Genomic DNA, 26,429 nt, shown 5'->3' with positions numbered 1-26,429 from the left:
TCCTTAATTTTATAGTTATAAAAATATATTGTATCCCCATTGTATTTAATAAGCATCACTATAGATACCAACACCAGCAGCGGCGCCAGCACGTCTCTTCTTTTTGGCCTCCTTTTTGGTTAAGCTGTTTGTGACGGGTGCGTTAACATGTTTGGGTCCCTTTTTCCCCTTTTTGTGGAAAGGCACGTTTTGATGTCCCCATGCTGACGAGCTTTGAAAGAAATCCTGGTCAAAAGAGGCACCGGCACTGACAACGGCTTGCAGGTTTGCAGTGCGGCCGGCAGACAGTTGGACATTCTTTGTTCCAGCCAACTTGTTGAGCGGCACGTGTTGAGAAAATGAGAGTGACTCGAGCTCAGTTGCAAGGTCAATGGTATCTTCAACCTGACGGAGCGTCAGTTTAGATGCAGTAGAGGGATCTGTGGCCTTTTCCTGTTCTTCGTGCTGAACATTTTGGAAAAGAGTTTGGATTGTGGCATTGTCACCGTAGCGATTCTTGGCAATAGCGGCCAAGATTTGTTGACGGCGGGACTCTGGAAGACTGCTAAGCTTGTAAAGTTGAGAGTTAAATTGAGAACCAATGAACTCGGGGTCCTGGATGTCAGAAGGTTTAGCGCCAAGCGGCAGCTGATCAGGGTTGATTGTCCAGTTTGGTGGCGGGTGGCAGTAGAGGAGCTTTGCATTGACATAGTCCTTGAGAATGTATCTGGCGGCACGCGACTCATCAGGGCTGCCGACACCGGCACGCATGAAACCGCGAGCACGCGCATAAGACGAGAGCAACTCTGAAGCGGTGGGAATACCAGAACCACCGTCAGAAATCGGTCTGATGAAAATGGTAATACCGTAGACGGCTTCAAGGAAGAATTTGGGAATACGCTGGGTAACAAGAGCGGCAGGGCCAGTGAATTCGCGAAGCTGGTCAATGGGCAGGACACCGTTGCAAACAAGTTCAGCGTTTGTATTGGAAAAATTGGGGAACACTAGACCAGGACAGTCACAAAGAATGACATCAGGAGAGAGGTTGATAGTTTGGAAGTGTTTTGTTTTACCTGGTGTTGAAGAGACAGAGACTTTTTTTGAGCCAATGAGGGCGTTGATGGTGGAAGATTTACCGACGTTGGGATATCCGACGAGGCCAATATTGAGAGCAGCGCGTTTGTGGAGCTGATTTTTTGTAGCAGCATCGAGACCTTCTTCGTCTTCGGTATTAGGTTCGTTGTGCTTCTCGGGGATTTCAGTCAGAAAGAGCTCCTCGAGCTGTTCAACAGTAAGAATGTGGATTGGGTTATTTTGAAGAATTTGTCTAACAGGTAACTTTTCAAGAGGTTTTTGTTCTGGTTTTTCAGCTTCCTCGAGTTCTTCGGATTCCTCTTTTTCCCGGTCATCATCATCATTGTCTTTTTCTTCATCTTCTTCATCTTCTTCATCATCTTCATCCTCTGCATCCTCTGCATCCTCTTCATCCTCTTCATCCTCTTCATCCTCTTCATCCTCGTTCTCTTCTTTTTCCTCTTCTTCTCTTCTCTTAATCTCATCTAGTCGCTCTTGTTCCAGCTTTTCAGCCTCTTGTTCTTGAAGAGCAGCAAAGGCAGAGAAAAATGCATATCTAATTCCCTGTTGTTTAAAGTGCTTTGCCCATGCCTCTCTTTGCGAAACAGTCAACAGATCAGCCTTATTTATGAGCAAAAGGTTATGTTTCTTTCCATCGTCATACTCTTTGACATATGCCTCAAGATCCTCAGATCTAAAAAAAAGAGGGTTTCTTGCATCAACAATCTGAACAACAAGATCAGATCGCTCAATGACACGCCACAGTTGTCTCCAGACCTCAATATTGCGCTCAAATGGGGTAAGTAGCAAGTCTTGGTTATCTTGAAGATTAGCGAGCTCTCTTCTCCAATCTAAAAAGGCCTCTTTTTCGAGTCGATCAAGCTCTGTGGCAGTAGTTACGCCGCGTTCCCATTTTGGTCTTCTGGGGACAGTAAGTTTACTTCTATTTTGGGCATGGATAGCTTCGAGTTGCTCGCGCTGTTGGGCTGTAAGAAGGTAAGGATTGTGAGCAGTAAAGTTTGATACTGGGAGTCCAGAAATGTTGTTTCCACCTGGTAGATCGACGCCATTTTGGCTAATGATTTTGACATTGTTATATCTGTCTGCAGTGAAATCAGTGGCGGCAAGTTCAGCTGTGGAAAGAAACTCATCAAGAGCGTTTTCCTGGGTGACTGAGCGAAGTTTGACCCAGCCAGGTTCATTAGGATTTTGAGATGCGTTTTCTCTAACAGTCTCACCATCGGGCAGGTCAGTTGTGTAGCGAAAGTTGCCTTGGCCGTCAATGAAGCCTTGAGGTTTACCTGCTTTTTTTTGGCTGTTTTTCAGGGCTCTACCTAAACCGGTGGGGTTACGAGCATTAGCGCGCTGTTTAGATCCAGCCTTGGGAGTTTTCCAAGAGCCATATTGTTGTTTTGAAGAAGACTTGAATGATATTAGTAGAGTAGGAGATGAATATCAAAAGGACTTACCATATTATTTTTTTTTTTTTTCAAATATGTGAATTGTTAAAAGATTTGAAATCAAAAAGCCTGACGATTAAAAATAAAAAAAAATTTTTTTTTAGGGAAACCCCAACCCTAAATTATTATATGAGATCTATTTCAGTATTTTATGTGACCCCTCTATATTTTTTTTTTTTTTTTTACTGTTGCCATTGCTAAAAATCAAATCACACAACCCCAAAATTTTTCTTTGACTTTTCTCTCCCTTTTCACTATTGTTTATTTTTTTTTTTCTCATCAAAAACTTGGTGTATAACTTTCACCATCCTTCCTTCCTCTCCCCCTTCCCTTTCTTACCATCAAATGTCAAAGCTTTTATGGAGCTTTTCAGTATGCAATCCTCAGATCAAACATGAAGAACCTGGTGACACGGTTCCACTACAACCCCAGAGAGTCAGCCGATTTGCAGCATCACGGCACGCACAATTCAAACTTCCAGGGGAAAATGCGGGGATAACAACTGTATTTCAAGTGTATGCTCATGGAATCAGCCCAGATAACAATAACATGATAACTGACTATGTGGAAGAGATTGAGCGGCTCATTGAATCTGCAGACTACGATGTGACACTAGTGGCAGCTACCAGTGACGGGAGAATGTTTAGTACGAATGTGAAACAACACAACATTGGATATTTTTTAGCAGAAGGATTTGCAGAGACTGAAAAAACATACAGGCAGGCTGAGTTGGCGGATTCACTTGTTCAGGTGTTGTTTGGGACGCAGAGTTTGCGACCACCCCCCGTTTGGTTGACTACTAGAGTTAATGGTGATAGTGGGAGTAGTGGCATGTTAGTTTTGGAAATTCGGCGAGGATACCGTGCAAGAGGAGCAGCTCACTGGTCTGCATATGAAGCTATGCTTCTTGGAGAGATTCCATTGCATGCCATGAATAGAGGAGGATCTGAGAGTACCAACACTGTGCATAATATGTTGATTCAAGGAACAGCGCAGTTGATGGGAGCCAAAACACAGATTTTGAAGCAGAAGGAGCATGAGCGACAATTGGAAGTCCAATTGGAGGAATTTTTACAAAGCAAAGCTCTTGAAGAAGCTGATTTGTTGGAGAAGATGCTGATGCTTTTGAATAAGAAGAAGGAGAAACTAGAGCAATTGCGGGAAGGCGTTGACATTCCGGATGATGATGATGCTGCGCTGTATGATTTTTACGCCAAGGTCGGTGAATACAGTGTTTTTGATACCGAAGGGCGGATGAAGGAGGGAGGAGTTGTTCCCATAAGGCCTGAGGTTTTGCAGTTAGCCAGCCAGCCTGTTGGAAATAATGAAGGGGTGGGTACTAGTCAGGCATTAGTTTCAATATCGCCTATGGGGTCACCAGCCCCAAGAGCACTAGAGTCTGAACTAGGATCGGAACCAATAGCAGCACCATTATCAGAAACACTTTTTGGATTACCCACTAAAAAAGAATTACCCGAGAAGCATGTTTTGGACCTGCATAGACAAGACAACGGTAGAAGTGATTCCATGGAAGATGCAACTGCTACATTGGAAGCGAGCCTTGCCGAACTGAACGCACCAGAGGCTCCGTGGCGTCGGTTTATTCGGCGGCGTAAGGAACAGCAGGAGGTTGAGGGTGGGGATGGGAGTGAAGGATCTGTTGTTAATGACAGTGCAGCTAACCAAGGTGATAGAGAGCAGGAACCGGAACAGATTATGGCTGAGAATGACGAGAGTACGGATGAAAGCACAGACACCAGTCATGACAGTGAAGATGATAGAGATGAGGAGATGATGGTTCACAAGTCTTCGGTCACCTTAGCAGCAGCACATTCTGAAAAAACTGTGATTACCGATAATTTTGACGACGGATCCGAAACAGACTGATTATTATTATTGTTAAATGGGAGGCGTTTTTCAAAGGCCTTTTACAACACTTTTACAAGACGGTGTGCGTGGGGCTGCCGAAGCAGCTTTTACGCAGTGAGAGAAAGAAGAAAGGAGGGACCCTTGCCCTTATCACGTGAGTAGATTAATGGTGCAGGCAGTTGCTGGGTTTATTGTTTTTTTTTTTGTTTTTTTTTTTGGCTGAATAGAAGAAAAAAAATACACCAAAAGGACCCGCCAGATTCCTTTTTTTTTATTTTTTTATTTTCTGCCCCCTTTTTTTTTTTTCTTTCTTTTCCTTCTTTTCTCCTAAGATAAAAACCCACCTATTGCCATTCTTTTTCTTTTTTTTTTTTACTTGCTTTTAGAGCTCTTGAATTCTGTTCAGAAAAAAAAAAAGAAACAACTTCTTTGTTTGTTGTTCGCTCGTTTTTTTCTTTTCTTTTCTTTCTCTTCTTTTTCAATTCCTAGTCATTCGCTAAGTCTCTTTTTTTTTATATCCTTCTTTGTCGTGAAGCTCCATCTTTGTTTGGGTAAGTTGTTTTGACTCCTTGAAATATGCTCGGTTGCGGAAAAGCTCTCTGGTTTACAAATTAACATGACATTTTTAGATTTCCTTATTTTTTTAATACTTTTTTCAATTTTTTTTTTTCGATAAATTCTTTCTTTCTATTCATCTTTTCCAAGACCTCGTTGATCGAGTATCTCATTATTCTGCAAATCCTATTATTTTTTTTTATTTTTGAAACAGGGGATATTTATTTCAATCTGCCGACTTCAGAAAACCTTAATATCCTTAGAAAATCTCCTTAAAATTATTCTAATAAATCACCCCTAAAAAATCTCTCGAAAATCTTTTTGCAAAATCTTTTTTCATTTCCCCCCTGAACAATGGCTCAATACGATCTTCAGTATTCCCATCTGCTTCCATCGCATTTGGTTTTAGCATCACCTTATCAGCCCTCTCCAAATCCCATCTTGTCACCCCACACTGCATCTCAGTTCCAATCGTTCCCATCAACTCCAACTTCGCCAAACCCTTACACCCCCTTGAATGCTAGATCGGCCACAGACCTTTATAGCCCTATTGCTGCGGCCGCTGCCCAATACTCGCCTTATTACTCCCCCATCATTGATCAAATCGACTCTGCTGGCCAGACCTCACGAACCGTGTATCTTGGAAATATTCCTTCTGATCTCACTGCTGAACACCTCCTCGACCATGTCCATTCAGGCGTTATTGAATTTGTAAAGATATTTACCGAGAAAAACTGTGCATTCATTTCGTTTCTCAACCACGCATCCGCTTCACATTTTTACTCAGACGCTGCTCTTCGCCAACTTTCCATTAACTCGCATGACATCAAGGTTGGCTGGGGTAAATCTTCCTCTCTCCCTGCAGCCGTTGCTCTTGCTGTATCTCAAGACGGTGCAACGCGCAACGTGTACATTGGGAATCTCCCCGACGACATCACCGAAGAAGAGATTCGCGAAGACATGTCTCAGTTTGGTGCCATTGACACAATAAAACTTATCAAGGACAAAAATATTGGGTTTGTACATTTTTTAAGCATCAGCGCTGCTATGAAGGCTGTCCAAAAACTTGCCTATGAAGACACTTCTGACACAAAGTGGGCTACCCGCAAGGTCTTTTATGGTAAAGATCGTTGCGCGTTTGTGTCGAGGACCCAACAACAAAATGCAGCCCAGTACCTTGGGATTGCACCAGGCTACGAACACATACTGGCCACTGCAGACCGCGACTTGATTTCTTCTGCCTTGGCTCAACAGTCGGCCGCTGCGGTGGCAGTTGCTGCCGCTGCAGGAGGCACGGCCAATGTTGGTAACCGTACACTCTACTTAGGTGCAGTTCACCCGGAAACCACGATTGAGGAAATATGTAATGTTGTGCGAGGTGGCTTGCTCCACAATATTCGCTACATTCCTGAGAAGCATATTTGTTTCATCACTTTTGTTGATCCTACTGCTGCCGCCCAGTTTTATGCTCTGGCCACGCTCCAAGGTCTTGCTATCCACAACCGGCGCTTGAAGATTGGGTGGGGGAAACACTCAGGTCCTCTACCACAGGCCCTTATGATGGCGGTGACGGCTGGTGCGTCTCGCAATGTGTACATTGGCAACATTGACGAGAGTTGGCCCGAGTCGAAGTTGCGCTATGATTTTTCTGAGTATGGCGAGATTGAACAAATCAACTTTTTGCCCGAAAAGTCGTGTGCCTTTGTCAACTTCACAAACATTGCCAATGCCATCAAGGCCATTGATGGTATTAAGGAAAAGGAGGAGTATAAGCAGTTTAAGATTAATTTTGGCAAGGACCGATGTGCTAACCCGTCACGTCATTTACTGCAACAGCCAGCTTTGGCCCATGGTCATGTTGCTTCGTCTCAAAGCACTGTGACTACGCCTACCTCATCGACCTCTGTTACGTTTGGTGCTCTTGGTGGGCACCCAGCTAGTGCGTTGATGTTTAACCCTGCTGCGTTATCGCCATCTTCTGCATCTATTCCATCTACGCCGACCGATGGCACTAGACCATCGTCTGAATCGTCTGTTGTCTTGGGTGATGTGTCATCGTCAGTATTGTCAACACCTGCGTTGGCTTCATCTGTGACTGCATCTACAGCGGGCACTGGTGGCAGCAACACCAGTGGCAGCAACTCGCCGGCCAAGGGGTCACCGGTGTACCACTTGCCTACCTCGTTGAACCTACTTCACAGCAACGGGTCCACAGCGTCATCGCTGTTGGGCGGGTACCCGAACTTTTTTTATAGTGCGCGGGCAGGTGGGCCTGTTCCAGCTGCGGTTTCGGCCTCCATGCATTCACCTAATATTGCCACCACGGGATCATCAATCAAGTCACCGGGAGGAGGGTACACTAACTACCATCACAGTTTCCGCGGGGCGGCAACATCGTACTATGTGCCCTCGCCAACGAGTGAGACAAAGAATTCTGAAGAAGCAGGAGCAGGGGCTGATGATGAAGGGGAAGGGTCTGGAGGACATCATTATCATTCTTCAAAACGATTGGAGAATAGTTATCGGCGCGGAGGTAATGCTCGTGGGACCGGAGGTGCCTCGGGGAAGCGCGTGAATGGGGTTGGAGCTGCGACAGCGGTGGTCTCATCGCCATTGTCGAAAAAGCCACAATCGCTTGGGGTTGGGTCTACTCCATCTTCGTCAAGTTCATTGGCATCTGATGCGACTACTGCTGTTGATAGTGATAACGGAGGGGCTACTACGGTTGTTGTTGTTGATGGTGGAGAAAACATAACACCCAAGACCCCTGCATCACCTTGGAAAAGAGGTCACCGGGCGGTTGCTAGCAAGGATTACAAAGTGATTAACCAGGAGGATGCGGCAGCTGCAGCAGCCGAAGCGGCCAAGGCCTTTGGGTTGTAATGGATGGATGATGGGCAGTGGTGGTTTTAAAACAAGTAAGTGCTTTGTTTTTTTTTTTTTCTTTTTTTGTATACCAACTAAATATAGTGTATGTGGGATAATAAATCATGTATAAAATAAGCCTAAAGAAATTTAAAAAAAAATGAAAGAAAGAAAGAGACTAAGATTAAACGCCGGAAAGATCGCGGCCGAAAAGGCCACGTTTGAGCCAGTCCATACAGATGAGAGCACGGGTACGGAAGCTGACTGTTTGAGCGAAATAAGCGGCACGCCAGGCATACATTGCGAGGATACCGCCAAAGAAACTATGGCCATTCATGTCAAAAACTGCAGCGTTGCCAATATAGGCAAGGCTTCCGAGATGGTGATACATGAAGGGTTTGCAGATAGAAGCATCGACGTCGCCATACTTGACATCTGCGACGCGCAAGCGGTCTGAGAGGCGGACGAGGCGGCCCATTTTGCGGCCTAGGTATTTCCCCTGCTGGAATGCGCGCTGGGCAGTTGCTGGTAAAGAGGTGATTTTCTTGTCAATTGCAGCAAGCATTTCCTCGAGTTCTGCGTATGAAAGAGTGCCTGATCCGTCGTGGTCATATTGGCGAAAGAGTTCCTCGAGGCGCGAGATATGGACACGGGTTTGGGGGAACTTAGAGCGGATGGTACGTGCGAGAACCAAAAAGTCGTCAAAAGTGAGGCTCAATTGACTTAGATCTTTGTCATCTTCGATTGCATGGATATGACGGCGGGGCTGTAAATGATGGGGGGTATTTGCGGATGGGTCTTGGGTTATTGTTGTTTCGGAGGGATTCCCGAGTTTGTCTAAATTGGGAGAAGATTGTGAGGTATTAGAGACGGGTTGGGCAGTGATGGGTAGAGCGAGATGTTCTTCAACAGGAGCTGAAGTGACTGGTCGATTAGTGACGGGCATTGCAACGGCATCTTCGATTTCCATTTGGTAGTAGCGTTTGGAATTAAGAACGCCGTCACGCAAAAGGCGCTCGATTTCGTCTGCAATGGAGGTACGGACGGTGGAACAGTCACCAATGGCATAAGCGGTACCGAGAGGTGCACCAATGATGCGCAAATGGGAATCAGTTTCAATTGCTCTGTGGTTACGTTGATGAGGTTTGCCCAAGCGTTCAGTGATTGCTCGTGTGAGTGGGGCCTTATCGACGCCTGTTGACCAGATGCAGATACCGTAGGGGAGTTCCTTGAGAGTTTTTGTACCGTCTTCATTGATTTGAGTGAAAATCACTCTATCGGGGAGAATTTTATTGACACGCGAGTTTGTAATGACGTCTACACCATCTTTTCCAAAGCGCTTTTCAGTATAGTTGGAGATGCTTTGATCATAGGTGTTTAGGATATGGGAGCGAGATTGAACAATGTGGACCGATACTTCAGAGCGCAATATCTTGGGGTAACGTTTGGTGAGGTCTTCACGGACCACGTCAAAGAGTTCAGCAGCGAGTTCTACGCCAGTGGGGCCTCCGCCACAAATGACAAAGGAGAGGAGACGTTTACGTTCTTCGTCGGAGGTAGTTGGGAGACATGCGGCCTCGATATTGCGGACGATTTTAGTACGGATGCTTGTGACATCGTCGACGGTTTTGAGTTTGAGACAGTGTTCGAGACCATCGACACCGTGTTTATTTGAGATGGAACCGACACCAACGACGACTTTATCGTAAGGGATGTAAAAGTTTTCCTTAGCACCGGTTTCAGGGTTTGTGGCAGCGACCTCGACGAGCTGCTCGTTAAAGAGGACATCGACTGCTTCAGCTTGAAGGAAATGTGCATTAATGGAGCGGAGCATGCCACGGATGGGCTGGACTAGGGAGCGTGTTTCGAGGGTTCCTACGGTAGCTGAGGGTAGAAGTGGGGTGAAGAGGAAGTAATTTGTAGGGGAGACTACAATGACGTCGTAATCGTTCGCGTAGAGTTGTTTAAGGAGGGCGACAGTCCCCCATCCGGTTCCGAGGACGACGAGTCTGGGACGGGTAGTTTCAAGTTGTTTTTCCGGGGTATCCAAATCATCTAGGCAGGCATCAAAAATAGGAAGGTTTTTAGGGCCTCCGCGTTGTGGGTGGAGTGCAAAGTAAGGGACTGGGATTGTTTTGCCCGCGGAACCATTTTCCGAGTTTTCATCGTCACCTGCATAGGTGGTAGCATCGTAGAGGAAGAATAGAAAGAAAAGGGCAGCTACGGAGGTTACAATGACACCAATTGATTGGAGAATGAGACGAAAGAATTGCCATGTTTTGAGTTCAAAGAGTTTGAGGGTTGATTTGACTGGGGAAAGTTGAGATGGAGGGTTTGTTTTGGGGTTGTTATTATTATGAAGAAATCTGGAGGTTGAAAAAAGACGGGTTTGGATGGTTGTTGGACATAATTGTGAAAGGTGGCAGCGCTTCAAAGTAATTGAGTGAAAAGAATAGTAATTTACAGGGAAGACTGAGGAATTGACGTTAGCTGATGTAAAATTTGCTGGGAAGGGAGACTTTTGAAAGGTTAATGAAGAAGAATAAGAAGGTTTTAAAGAAGAAGTTAAAATTGTTGATGTAGTTGATGTAGTTGAGATGGAACGAAATAAAGGCCTAGTAATGAAATTATCTGTAGTAGTAGTAGTGGTAACAATAGTGGTAGGACGAGTGGCCGTCTTTGCTAGAAATCTTGCAAAAAGGGCCATTTTTATTTGAAAAAAAAAAAAAAAATTAAAATGAATTAAAATGAATGGAAGAAAAGAAGAAAGAAAGAAAGAAAAAAATTGGAGGTTTTCAAAAATATATGATTTTTAAAGTTAAAAAAAAAAAAAAAAAAAAAAAGTTGAAATTTTAATGATTAAAGAAGAGCGGCTTTTTTGTGAATGGAGGACGTTAATGCGGTAATTTAATTTTTTTATTTTTTTTAATATAGTGTGTGTGAACATCAGAAGGTGGTACTACTTGAGACTTGGTAATTATTATTTAGTAGTTAGTATTTAGTATTTATAACTCAAGTCTTAATATTTAAATAATAATATGCTCATTTTTCGCTTTTTTCTTTCAAAAAAAAAAAAATCGCATTTTCCCTCGTTTTTTTTTTTTTTTTTTTTTTTTTTTTGTATCTCACAGCCACCACCAAATAAAATTAAAATTAAAAATTAAAAAAAAAACTTTTCACTCATTACGTCTTTCAAAACAAATTATTCATTGTTAAGTTAATCATTCCTTTTTTTTGATTATTATTGAAAACATCCAGCATTCGGCTTACCCTTTGAACATTCAATTCAACCCACCACTATTATCACGTCATAATGGGTATCAACAATCCTGTCCCTAGAAGTCTGTCTGCCGAGTGCAGGTGAGTCCTTTTGACAAATATATATATATATATATATATATATATATATATTGATAACACAACAATATATACTAACAACAACTAATCTTCCACTCCACACAGAAAGGCTGCCCGTATCCTCGCAAACTTTGTCAAACCAAACCAGCTCTTGGGCCAAGATATGGTCATTCCACCAGAGGTACTCCATAACGCAAAGGGTCTTGCAATCATCACCCAGCTCAAAGCAGGATTCTTGTTCTCGGGCCGTGCTGGTTCCGGTGTCATCGTAGCCCGCCTCCCAGATGGTTCATGGTCTGCCCCATCCGCTCTCGTCACTGCAGGTGCCGGCGTCGGAGGACAAATCGGTGCAGAACTAACTGACTTTGTCTTCATCCTTAACACCCAAGCAGCCGTCGACACGTTTTCTCATGCTGGCTCAATCACCCTAGGTGGTAACGTGTCACTTGCTGCTGGCCCTCTGGGTCGTAACGCCGAAGTCGCTGGTTCCGCGTCCCGTGGCTCTGTTGCTGCCATCTTCTCTTACTCAAAGACAAAAGGTCTCTTTGCCGGTGTCTCACTCGAAGGCTCAGTTCTGGTTGAACGTCGCGAAGCTAACCGTAAGTTTTACGGACCAAACTGTACTGCCAAGCAAATTCTTTCCGGAAGAGTTGAACCCCCTCCAGAAGCTGACGTACTATTCCGCGTGTTGGAGTCGCGCGCTTTCCGCACCGGAAGACAAGATTACTACGAAGATGACTTCTACGATGATATTCCAGAAAACTTCTCTGATTCTAGCTCTTATGTTGGTCGCTCTGGGTCTCGTTCCGGAGGTAGACGTGGTGGCAATTATGATGATGATGATTATGACGATTATGATGATTATGACCGTAGAGGAAGCTCAAGCTCACGCGTCAGGAATAATAATAACAACAACAACAGCAACAGCAACAACTCTTGGGAAGATGATTATTATGACCGCCCAAATAACAATAGCAGTAGCCTAGGAAGACGTGGCACCACTTCTTCTCGTGTTCGTGAAAATAGTGGCAGAGATTATGACGACGACTACGATAGTGTTGACCGTCTTGGTGACCAAATGAGCCGTTCCAACATTCGCAATGACAGTTATTCATCGCATGCCCCAGGACGTCCCCAAGCCCCAAAACCAAGATGGGTTGACGAAACAGAATCCCGCAGACCCTCACGAGCCGCCACTTACGACGATGACAACAATAACAGCAGCAGATATAGTAGCCGCCGCAGAGACTACGACAATGAATACGACTATGATGATGTGGAGTACCGACGCCCAGTCTCTCGCCGCAACACAGTGGGTGGCAGTGTGGCTCCGAAACGATACGACGAGCAGCGCCGCAGTGAACGCCAGCGTGAGGATGAGCGCCGGGTTGAAGCATCTGCCGGGGGTGACAAGGCAGTTGCTCTTTACACATTTAAGGGAGAACAAGATGGAGATTTGGATTTTAAGAAGGGAGATGTGATTACGATTGTGAAGCGCAGTGAAAGTAAGGACGATTGGTGGACTGGTCGTCGCGGTGCATCCGAGGGAATTTTCCCTGCAAATTATGTTGAATTGATGTGAAGGACAGGGTTTTTTTTTTATATATTTTTTTTTATTTTTTGGGTTTGATTTTTGGAAGGGACCTTAATATTGAAGTTGGACGTGATTGATTATATATATATCTATATATATTGAAGAAAAATAAACAATAACTTATTTAAAAGAAATGATTAATTAGATTTTGATATTTAGATCTTATATAAGTGATTGGAGGGGTGGATAAGAGAGGATTCCATTTAATGGAACCCACGTTTTGAATTAAAAGGTTTGAATTGGAGATTAAAGGTTGAATGAGTGTGTGTGTGTGTGTGTGTATATTTAATTTATGGCAATATGAAAATTTGAAAAGTTTTGATAAATTTGTAAAAAGTTTTTTTTTTTTTTTTTTTTAATAGGAATTCAATTGAAAGATTATTTAAAGTAAAATCATTTATTTATATATATATATATATATTTAAAATATTAGATATACACAGAATAATGATTTTTTTTTTTTTTTTTGGATATTTCATCAATTAGGTCTTCACTTTAACGTTTATCAAAAAATAAAAAAAAGAATATATATATATATAGATATACTATCTATCTATATATTGAAGAAATCTATCTACTGAACATTTAAAAATCTTTAGTAAACAAGCAAACAAGCAAACAAGCAAACAAGCAAGCAAACATTTTAAATAAATAACTCAAATCGTCATCTAAGTTATAAAAAAAAAAAAAAAAAAATCTATATATATTCTTTTTTATTTCATTTTTTAATTCATTTTTTATTTATTTTTTTATTTATTTTTTTATTTATTTTCTTATTTATTTAACTGGCTCTTGTAGTTAACTAATCAGGTTGATATTACATAATTTAATTAATATTATTCATTTTAATTTTAAACTAACTTTAATTGCAGTACGGCTGACTTAAAATATAATTCTTACGTAGCCTGGCTGAGTATTTTTTATAAATAAATATAAATTTATATACACAATTAAAATAACTCCCATAAACCCCTGACAAGTTTCTTTTTTTTTTTTTTTTTTTTTTTTTTGGCTTTGCTTATCTATTGCGCTGTACTCGAAATTCTTTAAATAAAAAAAAAATAAAATAAAAAATTCCTTCTTTTTTTTTTTTTTTCCCTTCCTTCCTTCCTTTCTTTCTTTCTTCCTTCTTTCTATATCACCAAAATTCCAAATCCTCACACCATCCAGTTGGTCTCTTTTCCTTCTCTTATTTATACCTCCTTTTTTTTTTTTTTTTTTTTTATTTTATTTAAAGAATTTTAATAATTCTTATTACAATCATCTTATCACTACCAACAATTAACTCTCGTTCATAATAATGACTGACCCTACCGCTGCTGCTACTGAAGGCATTGCTACCCTCTCAGTCTCAGATACTGCTCCTGCTACCACCACCCCTGCTGCTGCTGCTGCTGCTGCTGCTCCTCCTCCTCCTACTGCTCCTACAGACGACGAGGAAATCTCTGAAGAAGCCATTGCTGCTGTCCGTGCACAAGCCAAAATCAACACTGCCAAGGCTGCCACAGTCCCTGCTCCTCCTTCTAAAATAGACTTGGCCGCAGCAAACGTCCCAGAACCTCCATTTGTCGCTAAAAACTATCTCTCCAAGTTCCGCCTAGACGGAAAAGTCGCAGTCGTCACAGGTGGTGCCCGAGGCCTGGGGTTTTGCATGGCTGAAGGCCTGTGCTCTGCAGGCCTCGCAGGTGTCGCTATTCTTGACGTCCAACAAGACTTGGGTCTCGATGCTATTGCTAAACTGCACAAGGCCTACGGAGTCAAGGCCCAGTTCTATAAGGTGGATGTCCGAGACGAACACTCTGTTGGTGACGTCATTGACTCGATTGTGAGAGACCTTGGCCGTATCGACATTCTCGTCAATTCGGCCGGTGTTGCAGACTTGACCCATGCAGAGGACTACCCCCCAGAAAAGTTCCGTAGAGTCATTGACATTAACCTTAACGGCTCTTTTCTTGTAGCACAGGCTGTTGGCAAGCACATGATTGCTCAAGGCTCGGGCGGTTCCATTGTTTTTATTGCCTCCATGTCGGGTTCCATTGTTAACTGGCCCCAGCCCCAATGTGCCTACAATGCTTCCAAGGCTGGTGTACGCCACCTGTGCAAGTCGCTGGCTGCAGAATGGGCCGTCCATCGGATCCGTTGCAACTCCATTTCACCAGGATATATGGATACCGCGTTGAACCGTGCTTATACTACGCTTTTCAATGAGTGGAAGGAGCGCACCCCTCTTGGCCGTCTCGGTGACCCAGACGAACTTAGTGGGGCTGCCATTTGGCTTGCTTCGGAGGCGTCTGCATTTTGCACGGGCTCGGATATTATTATTGATGGTGGTTACACTGTCATATAAAAAAAAAATAACTAACTAATCAACCAAACATAATATGAAAATGATGAAGATGATGATGAGCAATAAGAAAAAGATGAAGATAAAGAAGATGAAGAGGGAATTGACAGACAGACAGACAAAAGATGGCAGTCCAATTGACCCACAAAATATATATATATATATATTACAACTCACCTAATCCTTCCTTCTTTCTTTCTCTTTTTTTTATTTAAATATTTTTAATTTTATTTCACACCAGCTGCTAAAAAAAAAAAAAAAAAGCTTTTAAACTAGATATGGAAGGAATTTTTCACATACCATTATGCAGAAAGAAGAAAACAAGATGAATAGAGAGACACAAATTACAAATTACAAAAAAAAATAAAAAATAAAAAATAAAAAATAAAAAAAAACAAACAAAAAATCCCCTCTCACACACTTTTTCTCTCTCTCGTATAATTCCCTCTTTGTTTTTTTTTTTCTATGATTTGAAAAATTTCCGTTTTGTTATTATTATTTTTGTCCGGGTATTTTTTTTTTGTCTTACAGTAATAATAGAATCAAAAATAATAAAAAAAAATGTCTCACCACCCACACAACAAAAAAATAAATACAAAAAGTCTTATCGCCACAACCGACTTTCCACAGTAACAATCACAACACCCCCCCCGATAACCGATAAGGACACTCTCTTCCAAATTTTTTTTTTATTTTTTTTTTATTTCAAAAACCATCCAAAACCATTCTTCCAATTCAAACATCTCCATTATAATTATTATTATTATAAACTAATATAAATAACTTTATATTCAATCAAACATTCTTTCCTCCCATCCATGTAAATCATCCTTCTCAACCACCAGCAGTCGATCCCGTAGACATGACTGCCACTACTCCTGCTCCTTCTACACTTCCACTTCCACTTCCACCTCCACCTCCACGACCACGCCGCTTCTCATATTGACGATGATGATGATGATGATGATAATGATGATTATGTTGGTGATGATTATTATGGTAATATCGTCCTCCTCCTCCTCCTGCAACCTTGGGCTCTCGGGGAATCTTCTCGTCAGAAATTACCTCCTCTCTTTTCCAACTTCCTCTTCGACCACCACCATAATACTGCTGCCCTTGCTGGTAATGTCTTTGATGCCCCTGCATCATCATCATTATTCCTTTGCTGCCATTCCCACAAAATCCACCTCTTACTCTTAATCTTCCTTTTCCTTTACCTTCTTCAGCACATCCATCATCTTCTTCCTCTTCTGGGTCCTCCTCCAATTGCCTCTCACCCTCTTCTTCTTCTTGTTCTTCTTCTTCATTATCTTCATCATCTTCTGCTTCTTCACCACAATGACCATCATCATCTTCTTCCTTTTGCCCGTTTCCTTCCGTGCTTGCTTCATCACTAATCCGATTTCCATTTCCATTTCCACTCACACTCACACTCACACTCACATTAGCTTGCTGTTGCTGTTGCTGCTGCTGCTGATAATGATGATGATAACGTTGTCCAAGTTGCGTCATCATCAGTGCCTGATGGCTTCCACCACCAATGTACCCACCACCACCATCACAAGCATTTCCAGTGATGTCATTTCCTCCCACGGCTGTGGTCCCACCACTACAAACAACCCCACTTCCACTTCCACTTCCACCACCATTGCCGTTGCCGTTTCCGTCACCGCCGCTTCCCCCGGCGACGCCACCACCACCACTATTGCCCATGGGAAACCCAATATAGGCCTCCTGAGTCGGGTACTGATAATAAGCCGCATACCCATGGTGGTGATGATGGGGATGGGGGTACATGGCCGCATACTGCCCATAATAGGCACTCGTCGTGGCTGCCGCCGCTGCAGCAACAGCAGCAGCAGCAGCTGCTCCCGCTCCAACTCCACCATCAACAATTGGCCATCCTCCAAAATATCCTGCATCTCCTCCATAAACTGGAGTTGGAATTAACCCAGTGCTTGTATTAGCAGCAACGACACTATTGGTCTGCTGAGCTGCTGGACCCTTGGGTGGCCCAACTTCTCCTTCAACAAATCCATCAGCAGTTTCAACAATTGTTGCACAAACACTAGATGCTGCCACCAATTCTTCTCGAGGCTTGGGTGGCAACGACACAGGCCGGTTAGTTGGAGGTGGTTGGCCATCTTCTAGTTCATCTTTTGTTGAAGCCTGCTGTTGCTGCTGTTGCTGCTGTTGTTGACGACCATCATCATTCTTATTGCGCCAATTCCGATGATGCTGGTTATGATGATTATGATTGTCGCCATAGTGACCACGGCGTGAATAATAATCCCGCCGACCAATACTCCCGTTGCGATGGTAATTGTTACTATTATTGTTACCATTGTTATTATTAATGCTGCTGCTGCTGCCACTGTTGTTACCATCATCAAACCGTCTCTGCTGTTGTTGTTGCACAACCTGCTGCTGATTTTGCTGATACTGCTGTTGTCGTCCAAATCTTACCCCACGAACTGGTCGGCCTTCGTCACCACCATTGATACCACCACCACCAAGCTCTTCGTCATGCTTGTAATAATACCCATAGCGTGGCCGAAACTTAATTGCCTCTTGCCCTGCATGACACGCAACCAAGCTTCGCCATGGACTTGAAGGCGCATTAATTCCAGAAATAATAGCCTCGCTCTCGTCAAAAGACAGCGCAGTAATCGTGGCACATTGCACACTAGCTCCTTCTATCCGAGAATACACCTTAAAGCTGGCGGACGAAATCTCAATCAATGGCACAGAGTCCTTCACCATATCTTCAATGTTCTCCATCACAATTGTCTTGTCAAATGTCCGCACAACAACTGTAAATTGCAACGGCTCATCAGAATGAAACCCAGCATCATGACGTTCCATAACAGACAGCTTAACACCCTTCAAAATAACCTCATTCAACACCGACCGTGCAACACGAGCCGCGCTCGCCTCATAGTAATTCACGTACCCCCATCCAGTCCCTCCATTAATGGCATAACCACCACCGCTACTCACAAACCGAGGATTGAAATTCAGCGTAAAGTAAACAGAGTGAATGGATCCAAACATACCAAATACCTTCTTGAGCTCAGCCTCGGTGCAATGAGGTGAAATACCACAAACATTTAAAATCCCAGCTGGTGCCTTCTTTGAAGTAAATGTAGAGAGCCGTTCTTCACGCGACAAAAAGCTATCAACACGAATCTCACCGCCACAAAACAATTTCCCATTTTCTGCAGCAATTGCATCGTCGGCTTCCTTTCTTGTGCCAAACTGCACATATCCCCGGCACATGGATTGGCCAGTGTGCACATTGCGCACCACTTTGCACGAGACAACCTTACCATACTGTGAAAACCGATCATAAAGAGCTTTTGATTCAATGCTAGGATGCAAGTGATAGACGTAAATGTTGGATCCTGGTGGCAAGTGTTGGGTTTCGCTGCGGTTAATTGCAGGCATAATGCGGCACTCGCGTGTCAAAATCTTACTATAATTAAGGTCTTTAAGTGCCTTGTCAGCTAAAAAGAAAAAAAAGAAACGTTAGTAAAAGTCTTAAAATACTTCATTTACCTTTGAGCAAGCGTTACCAGCCTCCTTGGTTTGGAAATTAACATAGGCATAGCCCAGAGATGCTTGAGTCATAGCATCTCGGCAAATTCGAACAGACGAAATGGAACCACACACACCAAAGACAGAGTACAACAAGGCTTCTGTCACATCTGGATGGAGGTCTCCGACATAAAGGGGGTAAGTACCAAAAGACGACAACTTTGGACTTGTGATGCAAGTGTCCTTTGAATTGGTATCATCATTGGTGGTACACTCAACATTTTTCTCTTCTTCATCTTCATCATCATCTTCTTTTTTCCCATCTACCAAATCTTCTTGGCTTAGGGCATGAACCGAAACAAAATCATCCTTGGTTAGACACATCTTCCGGTCTACACCAGGGCTTGCCACTAATGTATCGGAGGTTGGAGCATCTTCCATGGATTTTTGAGACGAACGAGAAGTAGCCACAGTGACTGATCTATTGCCTAGTGAAAAAAGAGGCATATCATCATCGTCATATTCTGTATCAGTGGTAGCACTAGCTCCAACAGTAGTCGTAGTAATCATCGTAGTAGCTGCTGCAATTGCTTTATTAATATCGCCATCTGCTTTAACTGCAACTCCATTGGCAGAGTTTGGGTGTGTAACAGTTCCAGATGATAAAGGGGAAGTTTGCAAATACAAAAGCTCTGCATCGGTAGGTCCCAAGACTGGGGTTTTTGGGAGTGCCGGTGTAGTAGAGCCGGAGATCGAAGGGTCTGAATACTGTATAGTAGTCATTGATGAGGAAGAAAAAAAAAGTTATAGATGTTAAGAAAAAGAAGGATATAATAAAAAAACAAAATGGATATTAAAGGATTTTTATAAATTTTTTTATAGTTTTTTATAATTTTTTTTTTTGTTTTTAATTTCTCAATCTTGTTGAAAACTAAATCACAACAGGCCTTGAGTGGTGATACAAGCCGCATGACGACCATTCCCCATAAATTGAAATGAATATTACATAATCTCAAATATGACCAATCTTTACAAATCAAGTCAATCTTGATTACCATCTCTTCCATAGACCCTTATAAGAATATATATATATAAGAATAAGTCCCATGCTTTTCTGCTCAGAGTTTGACAAACAATTAACCAAAAAAAAATGTCGAAATTCACATCAAGAACCATTCACAAAGCTTTTACAGCAATTGAACATACAGAAGGAGTAGGAGCCCGGGTACGTCGATCGATTGGCATCATAGGCATGTTTAACTTTACCCCCTTTGTTGCATTTGACCACTTTTACGTCTCCCCCAATGCAGGATTCCCCGACCATCCACACCGCGGCCAGGAAACCATAACGTACATGCTCAAAGGATACATGGACCACGAAGACTTTACCGGGTCGGCTGGGACATTGGGACCTGGAGACTTGCAGTTTATGACAGCTGGGCGCGGAATTGTACACGCGGAAATGCCAAGAGTCGCACCTGAAGACAGTAGCACTTCAGTTGCTGAAGGATTGCAATTATGGGTTGATTTACCTGAGAATTTAAAAAATACAGAACCGCGGTATCGCGATCTGCGAAAAGAGGAGATTCCAACCATCACACCAAACCCAAAGGTCCAAATCAAGGTGATTTCTGGGATTTCGCACGGAACAGAGTCTGTGAAGGATCTTGCGTATACACCTGTTTGGTTTTTCGATGTGACTATACAGCCAGGTGGACGGGTGGAGCAGCCGCTTCCTCTGGAGTTTAATGCGTTTGTGTACATATTAGCGGGCGAGGTGGAGGTTGCAGGCAAGGTGTACCCAAAGTACACCAACTTATTTCTGGGGTCCGAGGGTGATGGCGTTGTGGTAGGTGTTAGGGAAGATGCACAAGAAGCTGCGCAAGTTGCAATTATAGCTGGACAGAGGTTGGAGCAGCCGATTATTCAACATGGTCCGTTTGTGCTGTCGTCTCGGGACCAAGTGATTCAAGCACTTAGAGACTATGACGGACGCAAAAATGGGTTTGAGCGGGCCAGAGGGTGGCGAAGCGAAATTGGTCGGCGAATGACCCGACATGATCGATCTTGACTCGGAGGCCGGCTGGTACGGATATTTCCGTACATTTATGGTGCTGGGATTGCTATAGCGGCCGTGGCCTACAATTTTTGGTATTAGTTAGTAAGTAAGTGGTGGCTACAATTTGTCTATTATTATAAATGTATATATATGAATATATGAATCCGTATAGCCATATGATATCATCAACAATTTCAATTTCCATTTTCATCATAATATATTATATAGCTATATCCTATAGGAATAAAAATTCCCTTTAGGTAATAGTTGCTGCTTGTAGTCAGAAGTTAAATAAATGTCTATTTGATTAAGTTCAAAACCGTTGGCAGGGCAAACTTAAGGGGGGGGGAGGGAGGTTTGGGCATTACGCAGGTCAAACGCACAACGTCTTGCCGCACCACTAAAATTAGATTGTGGATGCAAAAAAAAAAAAAAATAAAAAAATAAAAAAAAATAAAAAAATATAAAAAAAAATTTTTTAAGAAGCACTTGGAACAGCCCAAGAAGCAAACCCAAGAAGCAATCTCAAGTCTATAAATATAAAAGATTCTCCAACTATCATACCCTTTTTTTTTTTCTTCTTCTTCTTCTTCTTTTTAATACCATGCTTTGCTTTTCTAAGTATTATATCTCACAATCATGCCAAAGTTATATTCCCCAGCAAATGCAGATATCCCTCTTTCAGAAATCGACTTAGAACGTCAGGACTCGGCCTTGCACCAGGTTGGTAGCAACTCGAGTAACACCAGCAATACCAGTCGACCAAGTATAAACAATCAGCAAGCAACGTCTGGCTCTACTATAAGTAACAGCAGTAGCCATAATAGTACTGCAGATACCTTGAGAGCCCCACAGCAGGATCGCCAGAGCGAAAAAGATGACCTGCTGACTGATAGCTCAGATAGTTCCGACGACGAGCTTGTTGCGCTGAACCAAGTTGTTGGCTCTCTCGAATCAAAAAATATTACCAAAGAACTTAACAAGGGTACGCTCGGTAGTCGTGATGATAATGATGACGGCCAAGCAATCTCGCCGCAAGATTCACACTCTCCATTCCAAGCTAATGCAGCAGTGCCACTACAACCAAATCGTGCAGCAACAACCGTAACTTTCCGCCGAACAGAAACCGAGGACTCAGACTCGGACGGCGACCAACACCACATTTCAGATGAGCGTGCACGGCGCCGAAGAGGCCACCGGCACAGCTTGACACCCACCAAGTCGTCGCTAAGTCAAAAGAAAGACGAGTCCGACAACAAGGCTGTGCGGTACTTTCGCAAAATCTTTCTCAAAGTTTTCCACATGTCTGTTTTCTTTCGTTGCTTTTTCTACTGGCTGCCATTAGCCATTGCATTTTTCATTCCACTGGCGGTCGGCGCTTGGGGTCGCAAGGATGCATCCATTGGCCATGTTCCTCTCAAGTGGTTGTTTATCTGGGTAGAAGTAGTATGGGCTGCTGTTTTTGTTTCCCGCATTGTTGCACACTTACTTCCCGTAGGGTACTACTTTCTCACTTCGATTTTTGCGCCCAGACTTAAAAAATACTGTTCCGTTTTGCAGGCCATGGAAATCCCTGTGACGCTTGTTTTTTCTTCGCTCATTGCAGTATCAACTTTTATGCCTGTGATGACGTGGAAAAAGAATGCCAGCAAAAAGGATGCAACTCAAACTTGGCAGACAGTGGTGCAAAATATTCTTGTTGCCACTTTGATTTCAAGTTTGGTTTACTGTGCAGAGCGCACAATTATCCATTTGATTTCGGTATCTTTCCACAAGAAGCGGTTTGCAAATCGCATCAAAGACAATAAACATTCTATTTTTGTCTTGTCTGAGCTCTTGTGTGCAGCATGCGTGGTGTTCCCGCCCTTTTCACCAGAGTTTATGGAGGAAGATATGAAGCTGCAGAGCGGCAAGTTTTATTCATCCATTTCGGATGGCCACACGACCATTTCTAAAAAAATTGCTACCAACAAGAAAATTCAAAAACTGTTTGGCAGAGTTAACCGCGCGGTAGATGCGGCGAGCTCACCGTTTACCCACCACGCTGGAGGTGCAGCAGCAACCTCGCATTCGCCTGTTGTTGCAGAGAGTGACACAGAAATTCGCACATGGTGTAATAACATTGTTGCGGATGCTGTCAATTCTAAAAAACTCTCAGAAACCCTTGCAAAGCGCATTTGGCTATCTTTGGTTCTTGAGGATGAGGAAGCATTGACAATGAACGATTTACAGGAAGTTTTGGGTCCCGAGAAAAAGAGCGATTATGAAATTGTTTTCCAGACACTTGACATTGACGGTAATGGTGATTTGACATTGGATGAGATGATTAGTTCTGTGCGTGAAATTTCGCACGAGCGCAAGTCAATTTATCGCTCGCTCAAAGACGTGGACACTGCGATTGCCAAACTTCACTCTGTACTTTTGTTTGTTGTATTCATCATCATTGTTATCATTTTCATCGGCATGCTTTCTCCGAGTGTCACTGCAGTGCTGGCCACGCTGGGAACTACCATTTTAGGGCTGTCGTTTATGTTTTCAACAACGGCACAGGAAATAACGGCGTCGTGCGTATTTTTGTTTGTCAAGCACCCGATTGATGTGGGCGACCGCGTTGATATTTTGAGCGTTGCTTATGTTGTTAAAGAGATTTCCCTGCTCTCTACTGTGTTTACTCGCGTGTTAGATGCAACCATTGTGCAGGCCCCAAATTCGGTGCTGAATACATTGTGGATTGACAATGTTAGTCGATCTGGGCCTCAGGGCTACCAGTTTGATTTGATTTTGGGGTTGCCTGAAACCACCATGTCGCAACTGGAAAGTTTTGAGCAAAGAATGGTTGATTTTTGCGAAGAAAACTCGCGCGATTATGGCGCAACCCCATTTTTTTACTGCACCGGGTACCCAGATTTGGACCGTGTTAAGCTTACAATTAACGTGGTGTTTCGATCAAACTTTGCAGACGGGTTGTTGTATTCCAAGCGTCGCAACAAGCTTATTCGGTTTGTGGGTAGATGTATTCATGACTTGAATTTGCATGTGCCGCGCCGTGAAGACAATGCGACAGATCCAGGATTGCCAATGTATTACAACAATGGAAGAGATAATAACGAACTGCCCTTTAATAATCCAACCAGAGAAGTCAGGTCAGTTTTGGAACAGGGGCGTATTGGTGGGATTACGGGCCGTCGCCAACACCAAGATATGTTTATGAGTCGCTTGGGAGAACGACGTGCACGGATGGGATTCCAGGATGAACAGGCGGCTATTGAGTATGGTGAAGATTGTGTTCAAACCTCGCCGGTGGAGCCCCCCGTTGTTATTGTTTCTCAACAAGGAGAACCATCTCAGCCCAAGCTAAGTGTACTTACTAGTATTATTCCAGAGGAAGAAGAAGAAGAAGAGGAAGAAGAAAGAAAAGCCATTGGGGTGTCGAGCGCGGTGGCGTCACCTGTTTCAGTTACAGGCGCAAGACCGCATGTGCAGGAAAATAGCTTGACCACAGTGCTAAGCGCCCAGCACAGTGGACTGGAGCGACATGGAACCACGGCGAGTCGGGCTTCTGGGTCGACTATGCAAGCTGTGACGAGTCGGACGGGTCGTCGTCGTCGTAGCAATTCCAATACGACTGGGTCTTCTGTGACATGAGAAGATAAAGAAAGCAACAAAAATAACTTTATTTATTGATATATCAGTTAATAGCGGCTATTCTTTTTTATTTATTTATTTTTTTATAGATTGCGCCGGCGCAATATAAATCCCTTATAAGCTTTTATATATATATATATATATATATATTAAAAGACACAACCAAGAATTATATATTTATTTTTAAAGATGCTCCCAAGTTTTTTCAGAAAGAACAATATTACCGGTTTTAGGAGTTAAAAGCCATGACATGAGGTTTTCTGGAATAAACTTGGGAAGTACACTATAAGTATAAGCACCTCTTCCAGTGTAGTAAACGCGCGAGGGTCTGTGATCGTTAAGAGCATCAAAAATGGTATAGTTTAATAGACGCAAAGGTTCACCTCTAATTCTCGAGTCAGACTGAAGAGCGGTGGCTGCGGCTTGATAAGTGCGGGCGTAAATTGCGCGAAGGTGATCGGGCCAAGCAAGGATATCTGCGCGAACCTGGTTTTGGACGGCTCGCTCGCGCTGTTTTGCGCGGGCTGCATGGTGTGCGGCGCCACCATGGCTGACGTCAAAAGAGCCCATTTTGATATGGACAAAGGGGATATCTTGAGAGGCCAGTTCACGGGAAACAGCCAACGAGAGAGCATCAAGGGCTGCGGAAACAAGACTTTCGGCTGCGTGGAACCCTGGGGTTAGAGAGCCCATGATTGTGGGAGAGAGAAGCAAAACGCGGGCTTCGTGGGCACGAACAAGATCAAGAAGACCATTTGAGAGAAGGAAGATAGGACCCAAAATCTTTGAGTTGACGAGATCGGACCATGCGTCGACGCAAATGCTTTCGACGGGACCCGTGGGGTAGTACAAGTCTGGGACAACAATGACACCTGCTAGAGTGAGCATATGAGGGATAGCACCTGGGAAGGCAGTTGCTGGAACATTGAGAACAGATGCCAAAGCTTTGATAGAAGCTCTGACTGAACCAACATCGTTGGGGGAGATAAGAAGGGGTCGAATGTCTTCTGATTCTTCACGTTCAACGATTTCTTCTTCTTCCGGTGATGAGGTTGTCCAGTAGACAATGTAACCACGGCGGGCCAGATCGGCAGCGATAGTGCGGGTGAGAGGTTCAGCAGGAGAGCCAGCAATGACAACAACCTCAGAACGGCCACCGTTGGGGGCCTTCCGAGCGAGTCTACGACGGCGCCAGAACTTGAGTGCTCTGGGGCCCGCAATGTACCCGAGATTTAAGCGGTAAAGGTAGTAAACGGATCCGGTCAGAATAAGACCGGCAAGGGCACCAGCAAGAGCCTTGTTAGCTGTAGCCCAGTCCCAAAGGGCCGTCCAGGCGGCATTAATAGAGAATATAGAGGTTTTTAGTGGTGGTGGAGGGGGCTGTTGCTGTTGCTGAACGGTGTTTTGGAAGGTGAGTTTACCCTTTGATGCAACGTTTGTGATGAGCTGAACACCAGAGCCTGCAGCTGATGAGACCCAAGCTGCAGTCTTGTCGATACCAGAGGCCACTTTTGCACCAAGATCCCGGAGCTGGTCGTTATCGACAGGCGGTGCAGGGATGTTTTCTGCGATGCGCGAGACGGCGGCTTTTGTCCCGTCTTTGAGGTCGGAGATTTTGTCAAGGACAATAGCAACGGGGTCATTTGGAGGCAAAGAAGTCATTTTTAGAGTGTCTTTTAGGGAGGATTCTTTTTTTTTTTTTTTTTTTTTCAAGAGAGAGCGTTGCTTGGATTATTACTAGCTATATATATATAAGGAGGGTATATATAAGCGTGGCCTGTGTCAGTTGGGTCGTTAAGTGTTTTGGGAAGATGCTCAAGTGGGCTGTTTTCTTTTTTTTTTTTTTTTTTAATTGATTGATTGATGGTTGGTTTTGGTGTTATATATAAAGGGGAGAACAAAAAAATCGTGGGGTCGCCTAGACAGTACAAAAAAAAAAAAAATTTAAACGGGTGAAACTGAGGTGGTTTTAAGTTGCATATTGCAGGAAGTAACAACAGCAATTAACCCCAACCCTGTGACAAAGGCTGTTTTTTTTTTTTTTTTTTTTTTTTTTTTCTTTTTTGATCCATAAGGAAAAATATTTTGTTA

The 26,429-nt window shown here is 43.3% G+C and overlaps 10 protein-coding genes across 10 annotated transcripts; 6 read left to right on the top strand and 4 right to left on the bottom strand.

Moving 5' to 3' along the window:
* Window positions 1-45: 45 nt before the first annotated feature.
* On the bottom strand, window positions 46-2,525 carry SAPINGB_P001287 (uncharacterized protein; the record flags this gene model as incomplete). Its single annotated transcript, XM_031996010.1, has 2 exons — window positions 46-2,475; window positions 2,523-2,525. 2 exons carry the CDS (start codon window positions 2,523-2,525, stop codon window positions 46-48), a joined length of 2,433 nt encoding a protein of 810 aa, XP_031851901.1.
* Window positions 2,526-2,858: 333 nt separating this feature from the next.
* On the top strand, window positions 2,859-4,400 carry SAPINGB_P001286 (uncharacterized protein; the record flags this gene model as incomplete). The annotated part of the gene is made up of 1 exon (XM_031996009.1): window positions 2,859-4,400. One exon carries the CDS (start codon window positions 2,859-2,861, stop codon window positions 4,398-4,400), a length of 1,542 nt encoding a protein of 513 aa, XP_031851900.1.
* Window positions 4,401-5,291: 891 nt separating this feature from the next.
* SAPINGB_P001285 (uncharacterized protein) lies at window positions 5,292-7,820 on the top strand (the record flags this gene model as incomplete). The annotated part of the gene is made up of 1 exon (XM_031996008.1): window positions 5,292-7,820. One exon carries the CDS (start codon window positions 5,292-5,294, stop codon window positions 7,818-7,820), a length of 2,529 nt encoding a protein of 842 aa, XP_031851899.1.
* Window positions 7,821-7,986: 166 nt separating this feature from the next.
* Window positions 7,987-10,509, bottom strand: SAPINGB_P001284 (uncharacterized protein; the record flags this gene model as incomplete). The annotated part of the gene is made up of 1 exon (XM_031996007.1): window positions 7,987-10,509. The coding sequence occupies one exon, from the start codon at window positions 10,507-10,509 to the stop codon at window positions 7,987-7,989; it is 2,523 nt and encodes an 840-aa protein (XP_031851898.1).
* Window positions 10,510-11,115: 606 nt separating this feature from the next.
* On the top strand, window positions 11,116-12,741 carry SAPINGB_P001283 (uncharacterized protein; the record flags this gene model as incomplete). Its single annotated transcript, XM_031996006.1, has 2 exons — window positions 11,116-11,162; window positions 11,265-12,741. 2 exons carry the CDS (start codon window positions 11,116-11,118, stop codon window positions 12,739-12,741), a joined length of 1,524 nt encoding a protein of 507 aa, XP_031851897.1.
* A 1,312-nt stretch (window positions 12,742-14,053) lies between these two features.
* On the top strand, window positions 14,054-15,100 carry SAPINGB_P001282 (uncharacterized protein; the record flags this gene model as incomplete). Its single annotated transcript, XM_031996005.1, has 1 exon — window positions 14,054-15,100. One exon carries the CDS (start codon window positions 14,054-14,056, stop codon window positions 15,098-15,100), a length of 1,047 nt encoding a protein of 348 aa, XP_031851896.1.
* Window positions 15,101-15,931: 831 nt separating this feature from the next.
* SAPINGB_P001281 (uncharacterized protein) lies at window positions 15,932-19,417 on the bottom strand (the record flags this gene model as incomplete). The annotated part of the gene is made up of 2 exons (XM_031996004.1): window positions 15,932-18,595; window positions 18,656-19,417. The coding sequence occupies 2 exons, from the start codon at window positions 19,415-19,417 to the stop codon at window positions 15,932-15,934; spliced, it is 3,426 nt and encodes a 1,141-aa protein (XP_031851895.1).
* A 367-nt stretch (window positions 19,418-19,784) lies between these two features.
* SAPINGB_P001280 (uncharacterized protein) lies at window positions 19,785-20,705 on the top strand (the record flags this gene model as incomplete). Its single annotated transcript, XM_031996003.1, has 1 exon — window positions 19,785-20,705. One exon carries the CDS (start codon window positions 19,785-19,787, stop codon window positions 20,703-20,705), a length of 921 nt encoding a protein of 306 aa, XP_031851894.1.
* Window positions 20,706-21,332: 627 nt separating this feature from the next.
* SAPINGB_P001279 (uncharacterized protein) lies at window positions 21,333-24,338 on the top strand (the record flags this gene model as incomplete). Its single annotated transcript, XM_031996002.1, has 1 exon — window positions 21,333-24,338. One exon carries the CDS (start codon window positions 21,333-21,335, stop codon window positions 24,336-24,338), a length of 3,006 nt encoding a protein of 1,001 aa, XP_031851893.1.
* A 183-nt stretch (window positions 24,339-24,521) lies between these two features.
* On the bottom strand, window positions 24,522-26,000 carry SAPINGB_P001278 (uncharacterized protein; the record flags this gene model as incomplete). The annotated part of the gene is made up of 1 exon (XM_031996001.1): window positions 24,522-26,000. The coding sequence occupies one exon, from the start codon at window positions 25,998-26,000 to the stop codon at window positions 24,522-24,524; it is 1,479 nt and encodes a 492-aa protein (XP_031851892.1).
* Window positions 26,001-26,429: the final 429 nt, after the last annotated feature.

Source organism: Magnusiomyces paraingens (genome assembly GCF_902498895.1).
Source record: "Magnusiomyces paraingens strain CBS 517.90 genome assembly, contig: contig1, whole genome shotgun sequence".
Lineage (NCBI taxonomy): Eukaryota > Fungi > Ascomycota > Dipodascomycetes > Dipodascales > Dipodascaceae > Magnusiomyces > Magnusiomyces paraingens.
The sequence above is the reverse complement of the archived record's forward strand: the minus strand, read 5'-3'. Positions and strand labels throughout refer to the sequence as shown.